This window comes from Drosophila hydei, unplaced genomic scaffold (genome assembly GCF_003285905.1).
Source record: "Drosophila hydei strain 15085-1641.00,03,60 unplaced genomic scaffold, DhydRS2 tig00000237-arrow-arrow-pilon, whole genome shotgun sequence".
NCBI classification, from domain to species: domain Eukaryota; kingdom Metazoa; phylum Arthropoda; class Insecta; order Diptera; family Drosophilidae; genus Drosophila; species Drosophila hydei.
Window position 1 is genome coordinate 2,446,762 of NW_022045691.1, and position 20,615 is coordinate 2,467,376.

General features: G+C 46.1%; 3 protein-coding genes across 8 annotated transcripts; 1 reads left to right on the top strand and 2 right to left on the bottom strand.

Moving 5' to 3' along the window:
- Positions 1-76: 76 nt before the first annotated feature.
- LOC111605692 (ATP-binding cassette sub-family B member 8, mitochondrial) lies at positions 77-3,136 on the bottom strand. Its single transcript, XM_023324407.2, has 6 exons — positions 2,962-3,136; positions 2,342-2,705; positions 1,726-2,259; positions 1,182-1,664; positions 515-1,120; positions 77-451 (listed from the first exon to the last, which is right to left on the bottom strand). The coding sequence occupies exons 1-6, from the start codon at positions 3,006-3,008 to the stop codon at positions 281-283; spliced, it is 2,205 nt and encodes a 734-aa protein (XP_023180175.2). The 5' UTR covers positions 3,009-3,136; the 3' UTR covers positions 77-280.
- A 317-nt stretch (positions 3,137-3,453) lies between these two features.
- On the bottom strand, positions 3,454-5,347 carry LOC111592378 (kelch domain-containing protein 4). The gene is made up of 4 exons (XM_023304583.2): positions 5,141-5,347; positions 4,770-5,075; positions 4,291-4,711; positions 3,454-4,233 (listed from the first exon to the last, which is right to left on the bottom strand). The coding sequence occupies exons 1-4, from the start codon at positions 5,252-5,254 to the stop codon at positions 3,521-3,523; spliced, it is 1,554 nt and encodes a 517-aa protein (XP_023160351.2). The 5' UTR covers positions 5,255-5,347; the 3' UTR covers positions 3,454-3,520.
- A 155-nt stretch (positions 5,348-5,502) lies between these two features.
- LOC111604622 lies at positions 5,503-20,064 on the top strand. 6 transcript variants are annotated; one of them, XM_023322791.2, is made up of 11 exons: positions 5,503-5,663; positions 7,075-10,283; positions 11,854-12,195; positions 13,771-14,206; positions 14,268-14,998; positions 15,255-15,519; positions 15,586-15,750; positions 15,805-16,275; positions 19,029-19,198; positions 19,267-19,805; positions 19,868-20,064. In XM_023322791.2, exons 2-11 carry the CDS (start codon positions 7,102-7,104, stop codon positions 20,056-20,058), a joined length of 6,492 nt encoding a protein of 2,163 aa, XP_023178559.2. In that variant the 5' UTR covers positions 5,503-5,663; positions 7,075-7,101; the 3' UTR covers positions 20,059-20,064. The 6 variants fall into 6 exon arrangements, with proteins under 6 accessions (XP_023178559.2, XP_023178800.2, XP_023178878.2 ...); XM_023323032.2 differs by having other exon boundaries at positions 19,032-19,198; XM_023323110.2 differs by having other exon boundaries at positions 15,808-16,275.
- Positions 20,065-20,615: the final 551 nt, after the last annotated feature.

Consider the following 20,615-nt stretch of genomic DNA (forward strand, 5'->3'; position numbering starts at 1 on the left):
GCTTGAAAAATTAATTTTTTTGACTTTTGGCTTTATTTTTATTTTTAAACAAATAACTGACAAATTATGATAGACATGCTTTATGTACATAAAAATAATGTATCTTGTTTTGGTTTATTTAACATGAACACCAGTTCTTCTGCTTATTTAAATTATCTCATCGAATTAGTGATTTTTTTTTTAAATTTAAATGTAAATCTCTCAAACAATTAATAAATTAAAAAAATTTTATATATACAGGGGAATCATATAGATACATCTATATAGGTGTCGTTTTGTATTATTGTACTGCGTTCTCTGTCGTCTCGACGGTTGGGGAATTTTTGCTAATTGGTTGCTCCAGGAGCTGCGGCTGATCGAGGATCTGTTCCTGACTCTCGCGTCGCTCCTGCTGACGCACTAGCTCAAAGTACAGGCCACGCTTGGCCATCAGCTCATCATGCTTGCCCGTCTGCAGAGAGAAAGAATAGCGTTAAGCGGATATTACAAAGAAAAGAGATTCTCTTCAACCAACCTCCACTACGCGTCCCTGATCCATGACCACAATCAGGTCTGCATTGCGTATCGTGGATAGCCGGTGTGCTATCACCAGCGTAGTGCGATTTTGTACGGCAGTGTCTAAGGCCTTCTGCACCTCTGATTCGCTGGTGGCGTCCAGCGCACTCGTTGCCTCATCCAGGATAAGGATGCGCGGATTCTTGACCAGCGCTCGGGCTATGGCAATGCGTTGTCTTTGACCACCACTCAACTGGGTGCCGCGTTCGCCCACATGTGTGGCATAGCCATCGGGCAGATTGGTAACGAAATCATGCGACTGCGCCAGCTTGGATGCATCAAAGACATCCGTTTCGCTGGCATCCGGCTTGCCATAGCGCACATTCTCTAGGATGCTGGTGCCAAAGAGAATGGGCTGCTGCTCAATGAATCCCAGCACATTGGCCCTTAGCCAATAGGGCGAGATGTCGGAGAGCTTGTAGCCATCCAGTTTGATGTTGCCTGAGGTAGGTTCGTAGAAGCGTTCGAGTAGCGCGGCAATGGTGGATTTGCCCGAGCCGCTGGCGCCGACCAGAGCGACCGTCTGGCCAGGACGCAGCGTCAGGCTGAAGTCCTTCAGTACGAGCTGCAAGACAAGCGGAGCAAGGCAATTAGCATGAAATCCAGATAAACTTATTCTCACTCACATGATCCGGTCGCATGGGATAGGCAAAGCAGACATTCTCGAAGCGAATCTCGCCATGCAAGCGCTCTTCGGGTATGACATAGCCACGGGACAGCTCCACCTTGGGCTGCAGCGAAAGGAACTCAAAGACGCGACTGCCCGCCGTCAGGCCGCGTATCATGGTACCCAACAGAATGGAGCCCTGCGAGAGCGAACGCTGCACGCCCTGCGAGGCGACCAGGAATGCCATTAGAGCACCGGGCGTCAGGCTCTCCGTGGACATTAAATGGCCGCCCATGAAGAGCGTCGACAGGACCAGTGTGTTCAGGAAGAAATTTGTCAGGCCCTGGAAGACGGCAATGCCATAGCCCAGCTCCTGGGCGAGACGTGCTGCCTCATTCGTTTCCTGCTCGAAGAGCTGCATCTCACGGTACTCGCAGGCGCTGGAGCGCACAGTGCGTATGTTGGACAGCGCCTCCTCGCAAACGCCCGTGGCACGTTCCGTCTGATGAATGGGACTGAGATATATATATCGACTATTGGAAACCTTCTTCACAAGTGCTCACCTGCGCCTGGGAGCTTTTGCTGAGGGAGCGCAGCTTGCGTCCCAGATACGACATAAACAAGACCACGCAGGGCACACTGGCCAGGGCAATGGCTGCCATGTGCGGCGATATCATGAACAGGGAGACGCTGCCACCAATCAGCTGGGCGCCACTTCTCAATCCATGGGCAACGAAATGCTTGAACGAGGTCTTGAAGTCCTGCACGTCGGCTGTCAGGCGGTTCACCAGCTCGCCCGTGCGATTCTCATCGAAAAACGAAATGTCCTGCAGGACGATCTGCTTGAACAGATCCTGTCGCATCCGCGCGGCCATCTGCTCGCCCACGCGACTCAGCAGATAGATGTACATGAACGTGAAGCCCGACTGCAGCATATAGAGGCTTAGCAAATTGCTAGCTGGCTTGCTAACATCCTTCACAAAGGAGTTGTTGATCGGGTTTATCACATAGGTGTTGGCATATCGCGCCAGCGAGTTGACCAGGTCGCCCAGCAGATTGGGTATACGTATATTGATGAAGGCCACAATTAAAGCTGCCTGCAACAACAACAACAACAACAACAATGACATTGACATAGACAAATGGATGCACTGCGCCGCAAGCAGTTCAGGTGCTTACCAATATGGCACCTATTAGCTCCCAGGTGTGCGGCTCCAGATACGTCCACAGGCGCTTCCAGTCAAAGTTCTGCTCCTGTTCCTGCTGCAGTGTATGCTGTATGACACCGGCCAGTCGGTTACCCTCGCAGTGAGCGATCGCTCGACTCGTCCACCAGCTGCGCGCTGCCACGCCCACGCCCAAGCTGCCGCCGCCCCATAGCAGGGCACGCGTCGTCTGGAGCTTGGCGCGACAGCTGCTGCTGCCGCTGCCACTGCCGCACGTCGGTCGTGGTCCAGCCCACTGATGTTGACGCATCAGTCTCGTGGCATTGTGGAGACGTGTGCCTAGCGGCGATTGAGGCAGCTGCTGCAATAGGCTGCGGCTAGCGGAGCACCCACAACCAGCAGGGCAAGCAAAGCAAAAGCAAAAGCAAAACAAGAAACAAGAAAACAATATTTGATGACATAATCAAACATCAAAAAGGGCAAAAACTTTATCATTAAACGAAACGCGCGCGCGTTTGTGCTGAAGGGAGTGGGAGGGTTGGGGGGTGCAGAGGGCCAGCGGGGCCAAAGTTGTGTGTGAAGTGAGGAGCATGTGGAGCATTTGAGCTGCTGCTTTCCACTTTGCTGCTTTACCTGATCAAATCGCTGCGATTGCAGTTGCTTAGGAGTAGGCGCAGCATCTGTGGCTTCTATTTGTCGCACTTAACTTAAGAATAATTAACTATATACGCAAGCGCTTAAGCATTTAACTAACTTGTTGGTTAACCTTAACAATAATAATAATACGCACACACATGCTCACACCAACATACACACACACTCACACACACAGGCATACGCACGCACGCACACATGATATGCATACGGGTCAGGTGTACGCTGGACAAATGCTATTTGTCATGCATTAAATACTACATTTTGGTATTTTTCCGCAACTACTTTTGCATCTTATATATGCCTACTATATTTGTTTATTCATTTTGGTATTTTATTAAAGCTGATACGCCACTAATTTGGTATTTAATACATTTACTGTTGATGTATTATAGCTGCCAGCTGTGGAAAAGATAAACATTTTGAAATATTTGGATTGAAAGTTATACGAGCTAACTGTAATAAATGCTCACTTCAGCTGTACAATTTTGTATTTATTAAAATACATTTTACTCAAATTGTTTATAGTACTATGCAATCAATCAGTTTCCATTTCAGAATCAGAATCATCATCATCATCATCATCTTCATCGGAGCACTCCTCGTCGGAGCTGCTGCTGTCGTCATCATCGATCCAGTCGTGCGCCTTCTGATTGCCTGCTATGAGGACCTTCCATTGATCCAGTTTATGTAGATCTAATGCATAGAAATCATTTAATGTTTGCTGTTTCTCATCCTCCTCGTAGATTCCACCAAATAGGTATAAAATGCCCTTGCAAATGCACAGACCCGGATTCATGCGAGGTGACGGCACATCTGTGCGACGAGGCGTTCCAAACAGACTGGGTATTTTGGAAACATAGGGTGTGGTGGCTTGACTAGAGCCAGGTCCACCAACGGTTACCGTGAAAATGCCATCTGTGCTGGTAGTCACTGTCTTCTCGGCAGCTTGAGCGGCATCACCAGCCATTTCGATATCATTCGACTTTTCTTTGTCCAATTTAGAGCTGCTTTTATCCTTGGCTGCGACTTCCAGCAGTCGCCACGCATGGGAGCTCAAATCGAATACAAGTAGCTCATCTCCAAATTGTCCTTGTACATTCTCATCATCCTCGTTGACGTCCATGACACCGCCAAAGCAATACGCTTTGCCATTTGCTCCAACGGTGCAACCAACGCTGTTGCGCGGCTTTGGGCGATAACCGCCAGCCTTGACAGTGCTCCACTTAAACTTATTGCCGGAACCAGACTCTGCAAGTGAAATAAGATGCCATTAGATAAACTCTAACAATTTTAGAAAAGTCCTACTGTCTACATCCAGCATAAACATGTCCGTGTGTGTAACGCCTCGATCTAGATCCTTTTTCATTGAGGTTCGTGCATAGCCACCCCATATAAAGATTTTGCCATCCGGTGCGGCGGCCATGCAACAGCCGGAACGTATAGCCGGTACAATTGGGCTCGCTATTTCAATTTTCAACCATTCATATGTTTCCAGCGAGAATACGTGCACATCGTTATAGTAATGATAGGATTGATTATTGTCATGAAATCCGCCAAAGACGAAAAGACGCTTCTTGGAGACGACCATGCGATGACCGCTGCGTGCACTTGGACCATTTGGTGCATTGATTTTGGACCATTGGCGTGTCTTCAGGCTTAGCATCCAGAGATCCTTGTAATGATAGAACTGTAGCTGCGACGGACTAGCGTGCTCTCCACCAAACAACTGAAAAATACAAACTCACTAAATCGAGAGGCAATTTTGAAGTATTTTACCACTTTACCCAGAGCTGGCCGCCGTCGTTGGCTGTGGCAACCATCTGATGGCCACTGCGTGGCGTTGGACCTGACGGTGAACGCAGTTGCTTCCATTCGTTGCGTGGTATATTATAGAAGTACAAATCGTTATATATAAAGACTTTAGATCCATTATACAGCTCGCCGCCAAAAAGGATCAGCTCTTCTTTTTCGGGGTGTGCTACGAGTGAGAAATTGGAACGTGGCGTTGGTGCTGCACACACATTTTCGCTTATGGCCGTTACACTCTGCTCTTGAGCTTCTAATTTCTTAACAATATCCGCAATATCCGCCTATAAAAAACAAACCAAATATTTTATATACAAAAGTTTTGTTGCGAGTTGAACGTGTGTTTTACCTCACCGAGCTTTTCAAGCATTTTCTTTTGTTTGGCTGCCAGCTTTTTGTCCGTCTTCATGGCGGTTTTCTCGGCGCCCTTGCCTTTCTTCTTATTCTTATCCTTTTTACCCATTCTGTTCTAATTCAAAATACAAATTAAACTTGAACTTTTGAAGATTGAAAGCACGTTTTAGTGACCATATATGCTTAACATAAGAATACACAGTTTTTATGTATTTCTATTTTAAGTATTTCTAGTATATAAGTATTTTTACAGTTTTGTCTGACCGTTTTGTGCATTGCTTAGCAGCTGTTGCCTAACAGTCTGTGCCGATGTAAGTTAATAGAGTCAATTTTGCGTTTGCAGATTGCGTTAACAGATATTAGTTAGAAAAGTTAGTCTAGCGCTAACAGACTGGCAACGCTTGCGAAAAGTCGAGTTGGCATTTGTACTCGAAAAATTCCATTTAAATACAATATAACCCAACTGCATAAAATTATTAAATAAGTAACACACTGGCGTAATTGAAGAAAAGTTTCGTGTAAGTGTTTGTACCGACAATACTATAACAATTATTACAAACTAACAAAAAAAGAGAAAAAAGAAAGGCACAGGATTGACACCTTGTGTTTGTGTTGATGTGCTTATGAAGTGTGGCGCAAGTGTGTGTGTTTGTATGTGTGTGTACTTTTCTTTCGGTACGACGGTGTGGCTGTTGTTATTTTTATAAATTTGATGGACGGCCGCTTATCGGCTAATCAGCTGCTTTATGCCTAATTATGCGAAACGGTTATATGCAAGTGCTAGGAACCCCACCGCCCGGGCTACTTGGAGCAATTACATTTAAGCGGTTACTACCCCATATATGTGTATGTGCGTGTACGTACTATTTGTTTTTGCAGTTCGACTGAAACTTTGACGGCTCTCTGGCAATATAGCTCTCCCTCTCTTTCTATCTCCCAACCGCTGCTCTAATTTTGCTGTTTTCACTTTTGACTGACGTTGATGTTGGAAAAAAAGAACATATACAAATTTGTTTCAATATAAAGTTAATAAATATTATAAAAATGCAAGTGTAAATGATATACGCACATATGCAAAGCACCGCAAAGCAAATAAAAAAACCTGCTGTGTCAAGCAGTACAAAAAAGACAACAACAACAAACACCAGAGCGAAACGGTGGTAACAAAACGACGAAAAAGATTGCGAGTGTGAGTGTTTGTGTGCGTGTCTGTGGGGGCTGAAAGCGGGTATAGGGGCGCGCATAGCAAACGTCCACGTAAACTTTTAGCTCAGCGTGGTTATTGTTGTTGCTATTGCTGCTGCTGCTGCAGCCATTGTGATTGTTGGATTATACAAAAAAGAAAAAAACTGCACAACAACAATACAAGCGAAATAATTAACAAGACATAAGCAAAGCGAAGCACGGCATAACAAATTGACAAGTACACACATATGCATGAGTTCATATGAATTGTTTTTTTTTCTTTCTTTCCTAATTTTTTGTTGTCAAATGTCAATCCTATTGTAATTTGCACCTAATCCAAAAGCCGAAAACAAACGCATGTCATGCCAGAAGTTGTCTTCCAGCAACTGTAAAAACCAATTGTGAATTGTAAATACAAATCAATCAGAATGAAAACGTTATATACGCTCAGGTATCGCTGCATCCTAACGCGAAGTGAGCACAGCTGTCACTTGAAAGCTGTATGGCAACTTTGCTCGAGCCCACATACACAGACGCAGACACACACACATGCAGTCTGAAAAATAACTGTGAATATACGATTGGGTGCGTGCATACTTTAAAATAAGGAGACCAAAAAAACCATAACAGAAATGCTTTGACGTTGCCAGCTAGTTAAAATTTAGCATCACGTTAAAGAGATATGACAATTTAATTATTTAGCACAAAATTTCACCAAACTTTGAACGGGTTTTTCTTTTGCAGTTTGCCCAGCTAACGCACTGCGACAACATGTTGCACAATAATGCCAGCTGGCTGCCACCGCCTCAACAGCAGCAACATATGCAACAGCAACAACAACAACAACAGCAACAACAGCAGCAGCAGCAGGCACCTCAAATTCATCATAATCAGTCGCAGGCCCAACAGGCGCCACAGCAGCCGCTGTCGCAGCCGCAGCTGCAGCTTTACGCCAGCCAAATGTTTACACAGCCAGGCCCACAAGTATATTGGCCAGAACAGGAACAGCAGGCGGTTCACACCTATAAAAATTTCTTTTCCGGCACAGCACAACCTAAGCCAGTGAGCTATGCAACGCCTGCGACTGTAGCTGCAGCTGCTCCTGCTCCTGCTCCTGCTCCAGCTCCAGCACCTGCCGTTCCCATGACCTATGCACCGCCCGATGTGATGTCCACGCAGCAACAATATTATCAATCGGCACCAATGGTGCAGCAGCAGCAGCAACAGCAACCAGACCCACAGACACAGCCAGCTGTGGAGCTCTTTGAAAATAATAATAGTGGAAAAAATGATGGTTGGGGTGATTGGGGCGATTGGAATGATAACGTCAACAACAACAGTAACAACAACAGCGGCATTATCACCCAGAACGAGGCACCTCCTTCTTTACCTAACGTTGTGGATGATTCCTTCAGTGTGCAGGGTCAAAGCAGCTGGCACACCTTTAGTAACACCCTCAATGTCAGCAATAACAATAAGGCCAGCAATAATAACCTTAGCGAAGCAGGCAAATCATTGGAATTGCCACCTTTACTGTCGCCCTCCATCGAGCAGCTGTCACCAGTGGCGGATCCGGAACTGAATGCCATTGTGCCGCCACAAGCTTTCCAAAATCAGCCACTACCCATAGGTCCTTCAGTGGCAGGACCTCCAGTAGCAGCTCCTCTATCGGCAGCGCCTCCAGTGGCTGCTCCGCTAGCAGCTGCCCCTCCTGTAGCAGCGACGCCTGTTTTGCCACCACCTGCGATGGATACAGCAGCCGGGAATCCCTTCAAGCGCTCCGGCGGACTAAGTCAGCGGGTGAATATATTGGCAACATCAGGTGCAGCTCCAGCAGCAACACCAACGCCAATTGTGCCCATCGTAGCTGCAGCGCCTGTGCAGATGCTGCTACCGGAACCCAATCAGCCGGAGCAGCCCTATGAGAATCAGGAGGTATTGCTGGCAGCGCCAAATGACGAACGTGCACAGTACCTGCAGACCAGTCACCTGTCCGAGCAGCACGAGGAGGAGGCCAATGAGGGCAACTGGGAGGCGGATGGGCTGTTGCCACCGCCGGGATTGTCGCGTCTTGTGCTTGGACAGCCGGAACTGGTGGAGCGGCAACGATTGGTCACTGGCACCGAGCAGCCGCCCAGTCATCTGGCCAATGCGCTGCACATGTCCGATCGTCAGGCCGATGGCGAGGATACCTCCGATGGTGAGCAGCCAACGCGCACGGACCTCTTCCACCAGCAGCAGCAGCAACAACAACAACAGCTGCAACAACATCAACAGCAGCACCAGCAGCAAAAGCAACATCTGCAGCAACAGCAACAGCTGCAGCCATCGGCGCGTCGCGTGGTAACAGGTGTAGAGACTCACGCCCAAACCGTTGTGCTGTCCGGAGAGCAACGTGAGGTGGTGCTGGATGGCGAGAACCTGGAGGATCAGCGACCAGTGCAGCAGTCAGTGCCGCTGACAGTGCCACCAACAACAACAGCAGCAGGAGGAGGAGGAGCAGCAGGTAAAAGTGCGACGGCAACAGCTGCTGCCAACGAGCTGGATACGGAAATACATCAAACACATCACATTGGCAGCGAGGAGATTGAGACAAGCACGCAGCTGCAACAGCAGCAACAACAGCAACTGCCGCTTGATAAGAAACAGCAACAGCAACATTCACGTGGCAAGCCGCGTCATGTGGCCTCACTCGATCTGGAGTCGGAGGATGAGTCCGAGGATGAATGGTTGCTCAGTGATAGGCATGATCTGCCGCCGCGGCGACAGGCGGATGAGCGCAGCGTGCGCAGCTTGCGCAACAATCGTCGTCATTACAGCAACAACAACACTAGCAACAACTATGAAGGCGAAACGGAGGATTCCGCACGTGCCGTAGGCGGCGGAGGCGGTGGCGGCGGAGGCGGAGGAGCAGCTTTCCACAACGAAAGCAATAGCAGCAGTAAGTCCGGGCGTGACGCGAAACGACGCAGTCGCGATGCGGACCAACATCGAAGACACGAACCGGAGCGCAGTGGCAGGGAGCGCAGTGAAAGAGAACGGGAGAGGGAGCGTGAAAGAGAACGTGAACGTGAACGGGAACGTGAAAGGGAGCGCGAACGAGAGCGTGATCGCAATCGGTGGCGACGCGACGAGCAGCCCTATGGCCGACTCACTCGGTACAGCAACAACAATAGCAACTATGATGGCGAATCGGATGCAGCCGTCCCAGCGGCAGTCAGCGATGCCGATGGCGATGGCGGTGGCGGCGGCAGCGGTGGCGGTAGCGGCGTAGGCGTGCGTAAAAGCAAAGGGAATCGTCATAATCGCAGCGCTGCAGCAGCTGACGATGACTACGATGCCTACGAGATGCGATCGATGCCACGCGGTGCCAGTCACTATCGTTCGCGACGAGGTGAGAAACAGGCGCAGCCCTCGCAGCAGGACAAACTGCGCAGCAGTCGGCGCAGTCACGATGGCAGTGATCGAGCGCGTCATTCGCATCACTCCGATTGGCAGCAGCAGCATTGGGATGCCCGCACCTACGAGGGCTATCGCAACAAGAGCTCGCGCAACAGCGATCTGGAGAAGGAGCTCATCAATGGTGGCAGCACTGGCGGCGGCGGCGGCGGCAGCAGCAGCGGTGGCAAACGTCGCAACTACGAACAGTATGCGAATCCAGCGGCCAGCTTCGACCCGTTCAGCATGTACGAGCAGATGTCGCGTAATCCGCACGCCTATGCGGACATGTATGCCAAGTTCTATGGCCAAATGATTAACTCAATGACAGCGGCGGTAAATGCTGTTGCCACAACGAAGTCGGTGAAGCAACCGTCGCACGAGCAATTAGCAGCAGCAGCTGCTGTCGGTCTGGATCCAAGGCATTTGATGGCCGGCGGCATCGGCGTCGGCGTCGGCGTCGGCTCCAACGCTGCAGCTGGCAATGAGGAAGCTCTACTCAGTGAGCGTGAACGGTAAGTGCCACAGACAAACATCCAATAGAGATCTCAATCCATATGCGCTAACTTTGCAGATTGAGTAGTTGATCTATTAGTCTAGTTCACTAGTTGCTTGGTTTACCTACTTTAATCATTATTAGTCTAGCTAATGCCACTAAATCGATATGGCCATAAGAAATGGACTAAGACTCCAATAGAATACAAACTAAATGGCCACAGAAACGTGTGGAAATGAAACACTTTCACAAATATTCTAACCAAGCACCTATTAATACGTATTAATCGTGTCGAAAATATAAAATGGTTAGAAATAACTTTTGGAACAATTGGGAATGAAACACTGGATCAATATTTTACAGTTAACTGATATCTTTTTATTAATACCTTGTCTGAATGGCTTAAAACTGAATAGTCTAGTCTAGGAACGATTGGAAATGAAACACTTATGCAGTTTGTGATATTTAAATAAGGTATGCTATTCATGTGTGCTATGAATAGCGTTTTCCTGCTTAACACCGTGTGGGAACGAATGGGAATGAAACGCTTGAGGAGTCTTTTATATGTAATTCGCAAAGAAAATACTTAAATACAATACTTTATGTTTTCATGCTTAGAAGTAAGACGTTTCGGAACGACTGGAAATGAAACACTTGACGAGTTTTTAGATAGTTAACTCATATTTACTCTACACGCATCAATTGAAGTTAATTCAAATTTAGTTCTTCCAGTTGAGTATTAGGAACATTGGGAATGGCACAAATAGAAATAAGAAAAAAAATTTAGGTTAGGTAAGCTTCATTCTATCGTTCTTCAGTTGCAAATGTTTTAAGACTACAGAAGGATCTCGAATTCTTTAGACAGATCATAGCATTACTTAGTATTAAATATATATATGTATATATATACTCACTTCTGCAGAGTTGCGTTTTTTGGCTAGAGCAAAGTAAATGCTCGTTACTCGTTACTCGTTATTCGTTAAGTTAACTTTTTGTTTCTGTAATTCTCTTACAACTCTTTGGGCATGTTGTCGTAGCTACCTTTACTTACCTCAACTCAATTCACCTTACTTACTCGCTGATGTTCTTAACGAGCGTCGCTCGCTCTCGCTGCTTATATGTGTATCTCTGGCTTACTCGTTATGTTACTTAACTTTACACGTTATGTTGTCTAACATTGAGCTAACAGCGGCGCTGCCAAGGAAAATCCCTCAAAGTTCCCAGCGTAAATAATTATGTTATGTTATCCCTCAAATCCAACCACGAAACCAAACCGACTATCTCTCGCTCTCTCGCTGTCTGTCTCTCTTTCCCTTCCACTGTCATTCTCTCTCACTCCTTCACACTAGTTTGATTGTCGATTTGCTCGCTGTGCTTTGTGTAATTCCCCCTAAAGAAGTACTACTAGCATTCAAGTACTGCTCGTTGCAGTTGTGCTGTCTTCTTCTACTAACAGCAACAACAATAACAACCAACAAACAACAAGCAAATAATGTTTTTCGTTTCTAACAACAACAACTCGAACAACCACACACACACACACACACACACACACAACAACCAAACGCCGTCATGTGCTTCCTCTTTAGGTACACACACGCATACATAACACAAGCCAATGAATTCCATCGTCGTCGCCAACAATACAACGAGCAACTGAATATCTATCAGCAACATCAGCAACATCAACAACATCAACAACATCAACAGCAACAGCAACATGCTTATACGGATCTATTGAACAGCACACTGGGGGGCGACGACAGCGCCAGCCTCTATGGCAGCGATACGCACAGCAGCAATCGACGTCTGATGTTGGCTTCTTATGGCATCTCCAGCGCTCGTTCGTTAAGCAACTTGAACTGTGAGGATGCAACGCTAGCCGGATATAAGCGTTATTATGCTGGCTCGGAGTGCGGCGTCGATATCAGGTGGTCTCTACAAAACAAAAACAAAAACAAAAAAAAACTCCCCCCAAAACTGTCTCTCGCTCGCTCTGTCTCTGTCTCTGTCTCTGTCTTACACACATGCTAAAAGCTCATCAAAAAACCAGAATGGAACAGCTAGCTTTGGCATGCCGAAGTTTGAATACTCTTGCAATGCTCTAAGCATGTACATAGCTTATTAAACTCTGAATACGCTGCAGTTGGGAATTCTTCTGTGACGGGCAGAAGGCGTTGGGGTAAACCCCATAAAGTGTGCTTGATCAGAACGAACTTAGAGTTCAGAAGAATGCCTATTGTATATACATAAATTGAGATCAAATTCTCTATCTTCAAGGCAGCACTCGATTCAATTTGAGATAGATTTGTGAAAGCGTATCCTTATACTATTCATATATATGCTAAAAACTCGTAATATCCATTGCAAGAGTATCAGAATAATGAAACATCTCAGTACAAATTCAAAATTCATCGTAGACTCGACATGGTTCCAAAGTTCTTCATGCATCCACACATAAAAACACATCTGCAACATCTATCTTTACCATCTGAGTGCCGCCATCTACATATAGTTTCCCTCTACTCCAAAACTTTTGCTTCATTGATCATTTCAGCTTTCTGGAAATCTTAGCTTTTTGGCTGCTTAGATATCAACTATGCAAATATCCTAATCTATATCATAACATTGATAAATGATCTGAACTAAACTATTTTGGAATAGATCGATAATATCTTAGGCTGTGAATTGTGCTTTGCAGGCTGTACTTGAACGCTTACTGAGTTGCTGTGAACCCTGTTAATGGCAAGGTGACGCTGTCAATGTTAACTGACGCCTTTTGCTCTTTCTAATGTTTGCTGAAATGTTCACTAACATAGCAGAGACTACGCTATGTTAACATGTGAGTGTTAATAACAGCGCGCCATTAACAGCTAACAGCAGCTTAACAGCTTAACAGGCAACGCAAAGAGTTTCAGTTGTTCATATTAGAATTATGTAATTCAAGTTCATTTTAACATATATATATATGTATATATATATATATATATGTATATAATTTGTGCAGTCTGTTAACTCTAAACTGTTAACGGCTTTGTTAAGCGCAATTCAAGTTAGATTTCTATCTCTCTCCCATTAAGCAAATGACAGTAAACGTTTATTATAGGAAAGTTTTTTATATTTATCAGATGGCCTGAATGGCACAGGTACATATATATATATATGCTCTCTATGTGTACCTATTTGACAATCTATCTAATTCGTTTATGGTGTTTGCTTATCATGAAGCTCGCATTTTTCAGCTTTTAAGATAATGAATAACTCTGGAAAAACATTGCGAATTCTTTTTACTCTCTGTCAAGCCTAGCCTGTCCGCCCCTCTCTCAAGCCATTGCCACGCCCCTTTTGCATGCATTTTTGCTTTGGAATTGAAATTTTTGATTTCTGATTTTTAATTTCTGATTTCTGATTTCTGATTTTTGGATTATGCCTGTTGCCGTTCCGTTCTTTACGAAACATTATCACAATTCTCGACTAATTTTGGAACTTTTTATGCACACGCTTAGAGCTGCTGTTGGCGCGACAGCTATGGATGCCACAGCAATGGGCACCATGAGCGTGGCACGTCCGCCGCGACGTCGCACACCGCTGCTGCACAATCAACCGCATCTGGTGGGCAACTACTCGATGAGCGTGCTGCTGAGTGTGCGTCCCATGTACGCTGGACCCGGACGTTTGCGCAACGAGGTGGATGTGGCAGCGCCAAGGATCAGGGATGCCACCAGCAGCCTGCTGCGCGCTTATCCCGGCCCGTTGCAGGGCCGCAAGCTGCACAAGGACAAGATAATTAGCTTCTGCAAGGAGCAGATACGCTTGGGTCCGGCGCGTTCATGCAGCATTCTGTATGCCACGCAGACCAAGCCGCTGGGCAGCGTGGACAAGTATCGTGCCTCGCACGCGCTCATGTGGCATCTACTCATACTGTTGCTGCGACAAAATGGGGTAAGTCGAGCGCCCGACTTCAGCTGGACACAAGTCTTAACATCGTCTTGTCCTTTTCCAGGTGATTGCGGATACCGATGTGGGTGATCTGCTTCTGGAGAATCAGCGCGAATATCCGTATGCACCAGATGCTGAGGCGGACGCCGAATCGGCGGACACCGAATCAGCTGATGCTGATTCAGCGGCTGCACGTGTCGATCCGAGCGAGATCGGCAATGATTCAGATGACGAGGCTGTGCCGAAGGCTCCAGCTGCTGCAGCCGCTGCAGAGACTGAACGGGATGCGGATGCCGATGCGGCTACCACAGAGGCGCCCATGTCGGAACAGGCTGCCACCGATAAGTTTCGCAGCTTCGTGCTGCGCGGCAACGTCGAGGAGGCGCTGCAATGGGCCACCGATCACAATCTGTGGACGCATGCATTCTTCTTGGCTCTCTACGAGGATCGCTATGCTCTGACGGATGTGGCACAAAAGTTTCTCAATCGCGCCATCAAAGCGAACGATCCGCTGCAGACGCTCTACCAAATGAAGAGCTGTCACACGCCCGCCTGCGTTAGCCAGCTGCGCGATGAGCAATGGGGCGACTGGCGTTCGCATCTCTCAATATTGGTGACCAATAAATCGCGCCAGCCCGAATACGATCGTAGCTCGGTAGTTGCTCTGGGTGATACGCTCTTCCAACGCGGCGACATCTATGCGGCACACTTTTGCTATCTAGTTGCACAAGAGGAGTTTGGACGTTACGACAGCGGTGCCACAGAGCTAAGCACGCTGACAGCCAATGTGCCCAGGTGAGTATAGACTAGAAGCACTTGATATGGATAGGGAAACTTTTTGAGTTTGTTTGTCTGTGTGGGGAAGCTAAGAGAGCAATAGCGATAGAGTAGATGCACAGCAAACCGATAGTTATCGATGTCTACTTCTAGCTTTCTAATGTCTGATCTAAGACACTCTTGTAAGCGATAAATATCGATTAGCTTACACTGCTTCGCACAGGCCATTGGCTTAGCTCTCACATAATTCATTCAACTTTGATTTCCTTTACAGGCTCATCCTGCTGGGCGCCTCGCACTACAAGCCGTTCAATGAGTTCGCCAGCAACGAGGCGATCATCATGACGGAGATCTATGAATATGCTCGTTCGCTGTTCGATAACAAGTTCAGCATTGTGAACTTCCAGCATTACAAATTCCTGTTGGCCACACGCATCCTGGATTACGGACAACATTTTCGTTGCACCAACTATCTAGAGCAGATAGCCAATCATATTGAGCTCAAGCCGGAGAGCTATGATGCAGATTTCATAAAACGCGTAAGCTCTATATAATTAAAGATATCTATCTGTATATACATAGTGATAACTGATGTGCTTCTTTAGGTTTGCGGTCTGGCGGAACGTTTGCGCTATTATGATCCCATACTGATCAATCGTGTGTCCTTTGCTAGTCCAACAAATGCGACAAATGGTGGTCAGGCGGCGCCACAAGTTGGTGCAACGGAGGAAAAGGAATGGCTGCGTCAGCTGCGCACGCTGGCCGATCAGGTGAGTTGTTGCACTAGTCGCCAGTGGAGCAATTGTTAATTTATTCCTTTGTAGCAGCCACAAGAGCAGCAACATTTGCAACAGCATCAGCAGCAGCAGCAGCAGCAAACAGACATTGATCAGCAATTTGTGGATTTGAATAAGCAAATGCGCGAGCTCAGCATGCAATATGAGGATAACATGCAGCGTGAGCAGGAGGCGCAGCAGGAGCAGCATCAGCAACAACATCAGCCGGAATACTATGAACAGTCGGCCAAGGTGCAGCCGAGTCATGAGCAAACGCTCAGCGATAGCTATGCGTCGCCTTTGTACTACGATCCGAATGCAGCACAGCAGCAGCAACAGCAACAACATCTGTACGATCCCTCGCAGCAACAGTTGCAACCGGGCGCTGGCTACGGCCACATTGAAACTGCCACCGAGGCATATGGCAGCCACAATACGCAGCCCTATGATGCACAGCCAGCAGCAACAGCTGGCTACGATTATTGGCCCGGCGATGGACAGCAGCCCTTTGGCGAAGAGGTAGGTGGAGCATCAGCAGCAGCGGCAACAGTTGCGTCGCGTTCTAGTTAAAACTTGCTCAAAGCCCATTTTTTTTTTCTTCTTCTTGGTTTGACATTTTGTGCATTTTATATAATTATATACATTTATTTAGATTTGACTTTGTTGTAGTTGCAATTAAGTTTATAATTTATTGTATGTAGTTTTATTTTGGAATCTGTTCATAATTTTGTTAAGCGACAATTGTAAAACGCGCTGCATGCAATTTTAAGGCAATATGTTGCTAATGTTTCTAATCACACACAAACACTTGGAATGCAGCTGGCGCAGATGGAGCACCACGACCAAATTGCTGACGACAGCAACAACATTAGTAGCAGCAGCAATCTAGACAATAGCAACAATATTGTAACAGCAGCAGCAGCAGCAGCAATAGCAGCTGAAACTGTAGCTTTAGCTGAAGCTGAAGCTGGAACTGAGACAGACGCTGATGTGGAACAAACACAACAGCAACTATTGCAGCTGCCGGAGCCAAGTGCTTACAGCGGCAACAGCAGCAGCAGCAACATCGACCATAGCAACAATCGCTTTAAACACAATGCCTTAAAGCTGCACGCTGCTGGCAATGGCAAGCAAATGCATTGCGCCAGCCATGACCTGGACAAGGGCAAACAATTCTCACGTAAATTGCATTTTGACAACAGCAGCAACAACAACAACAATATTGCGGAAACGACAGCAACAACAACGAAGCCATTTAATTTAAATGATGTAAGTAGCATTATAGCCATAAATAAACATCATAATGCTACCAGCAAAAGCAGCAACAGCATCAACAACAACAGCAGCAGCAGCAGCAACAGCCGCAGCGACAATGCAACAGCAACAAGCAACGCCACATTAACAACAATTGCTAGTCGCGTGAATAGTTTTAAAAATAGCAACAATTTGATAAATGTTGTGCCCAAAACATTAACCACGCCCACACGCTTCATACCAGCCAAGCCGGTGTTAGCCAAGCCAGCAGCCAGCCAAACCACAGCAACAACAACAACAACAACAACGGCAGCAGCAGCAGCAGCGATAGCAGCAACAGGCGGTGTTAAGCGCGTCAACTTTGATCTGCCGACAACAATTGATGAGGCGGCAGAGCAAGACTGCGATAACGATAACGATAACGATAACGATAATGACAAGAGCTACAGCTTAGCGCTGACGAAACACAACATGAACAACAACTACAGCCTAAGCAGCAGCCACAGCAGCAGCAGTAAAAGTAGATCCCATATTGTATTCAATGGCACCTATCCAATTGATATGCCATTGGGAGCTGCTCAGTTGCATCAGCAGCAGCAGCAGCAGCGCAGCAGCTATGACGCTGAGGCGAATGCTGATCGCAGTGAAATGCTGCGTTATCGATATATGATGCATGATTATGTTATCGACGAGGATGCCGAAGGTGAAGAGTTGGCCGAGGATGACTATGACGATGATGATGACGACGACGACGACGACGATGATGACGATGACGATGACGATGATGATGAGGATGATGAATATGATGAATACGATGATTATTATGTGCTGCAGCGCAACAATGATTTCCTCAGCAAATTGGGCATTATCAAACAGCAGCAGCGGCAACAGCGACAACATCGTCACCAACAGCCAGCCGCAGCGGCAGTAGCAGGAGCAAAAGCAACAACAACAGCAACAGCTGCTCTGGTAGCTGCAACACCTCAACATGTTTGGTCAATGCAGGAGCTGATTGCCAATCCGGCCATACCGATAAACTATAAGAAAATGTGTACTGAGGTGGAGCAGAGCTTGAGCAAGTTCGAAGCATATTTGGATGCTAAAAAGCAAACAACAACAGCAACTCCCACAACACCAACAACTACTGTAACAGCAAAAACAAGAATGGGCGTGGTACGCACATTTGATATCGACGCACCCACCGAGGATGGCAATGGCGGCGCCGGCTTGGCTCTTAGCACTAAGAAACAGTTATAAGTCGAAATTTGTAAAAGCAGAGCGCACAGCGTTGCCAGACCGCTAAAAAAAGAAAAGACGAGCTGCGCGCGTCGTTTGATTGCACGAGCAGCTTTTCCTATTCACACACTCTTTCTCTCTTACTCTTTCTCTCCGTTTATGTGTGTGTCTCTGCCTCTGTCCCTGTTGCTCGCCTGTTAAGTACCTGCGCGCTATTAAAAATCAAAGACATATGTACAACTGTTAACTGTAAAAATGGCACTCTGTGATTTCATATGCAAAACTAATGTTTAAGCAATATATATATATATATATATATGTATATGTATATATATATATACTTATATATATGTCTATATATATATATATATATATATTTATATATGAATATAAATGTAAGCTTTAACCTAATTGACGAGCGCCTGGTTTAAGTTTTAATTTTTGACTGCGCCAGTTGAACAACTGAAATCTCTTTCTATGTATTTCGCTAACTAGACATACTATCGATCTATATATATGCATATATTTATATATTTATGTATGTGTGTTTAATGCACTTTAACTAATTTCTTTGCTTTTCGTTTGCCAAATAACCGAAACTAATCAACTGCCATTTCTCCAAATTCCCACCAAATCCAAACAAACTTGAAAACTTTTCATGTCTGCCAAAAACAAAAACAAAACTAAAACAAAATACGAAAAATTACCGAAAAAAAACGCATTTTCAACAAATATCAACAACAACAACCACCACCACTACCGCCAACATACACAATGAACAGCAGCATCAGCAAATGCTACCCACAATTTCGATGCCAAAATCAAAGAGTTACGATGATGACGACGGAGCTGCTACAGCCGGAAATTCAGCGTCTGGCAACGCAACAGCAACGACAAGCAAACAACAGCAGCAACTGCAACAGCAACAAGCCGCAGCTGGCGGCTTGCCGGGGTAAGCGAGTAGCAACAATAAATGAATTTGCACATAAACAAAAAACTAATCCATCTTATGCTCCACAGCGTGCAGGGCAATCAGAACGCTGGCTGGTTTGGTGGGCTGTGGAACAAGTTTTCGCTGAAGCCCAAAAATCAAATGATTTTGCCGGACGACAAGAATCCAACAATTGTTTGGGACAAGGAGCGCAAGTGCTGGACAAACACAGAGGGCAATGCCGATGAAACGGAATCCTTTAAGCCGCCACCAAAGATGAGCGACATGGGCGCCACGCCAGCAACACTCAATACATTGGGCAACGTGCCAACGCCAATTGCTGCGCCAAATCTGTTGCCACAGCAGCTGCCCAATAATGCGAATGTCTATGAGAATCAGATGGACTACGATTATGGTGCTGGCTATCAGGAAACAATGTATGCAGGAGCACCAGCAGCAGCAGCTGAATTACCTGCAATGCCAGCGCCAGCAGCTTCTCCATCGCATGGTCTGGCTACAGCTCCCGTTCCAACAACAACAGCAGCAGCAGCAGCAGCAGCAGCAACGTTGCCCGGTGGAACGCAGCCAAAACTTCAATCGAACATGTTCAAAATTAAGCGTAATCGCAGTAGGTCATGCAGCTAGCCAATGTTTGTGCCCATATTCATGCATTCACCTCTTGTTTTACAGCGTTGAAGAACTCCTATGTCGATGTATTCAATCCATCGGGTGCGCCCATCTCTGCGGCACCGCAAAATGTAATGGCGCCAACAATGGCGCCGGTAGCCGTGCCACAAGGCGGTTTCTTTGTGCCTGGCGCAATGCCACAGCAACAGCCGCAGCAGCAGCAGCCGCAACAGCCGCAGCAACAGCAGCAATAATAGAAATTGGAGTAGCGAATGAAAATGTTGTTAAACAAACAATATATAATATAATATATAATTTCCAACTAATACGTAAACAACACAATAGCTGAACAACAACAACGACAACATCGACAACAACAACACAAGTAACTCTTTTTAATTACTCTCCGCATGCTGTTGCTGGAAAGGACAGACAAAAATACAAATTGGCAGCTTCTCTGCGTGTGTTTCTGTTGTTACTTTTTAATATTCGTTTTTTTCATTTTCTTCCTCTATCTGTATTTACAAAACAATAGCAAAAGCAAAAACAAAACAAACTGTAATTGTGTAAATGTGTGCGTTTAGCGAAATTGATATCAAATTTATGTACGATTAGCAAAATATATATATATATGTAAATTTTTTCCCTCTCTTTATGTAAACGGTTAGAATGAGCCATTCAACCCACCACCCCGCACCCACGCAAAAAATCGTTTGTTTAACTAAATGTATATATATATACATATATATATATATACAAATTAATCAATTAACTTTCGTTCTCTTCTATGTTTGCATCATTTAAGCTGTAC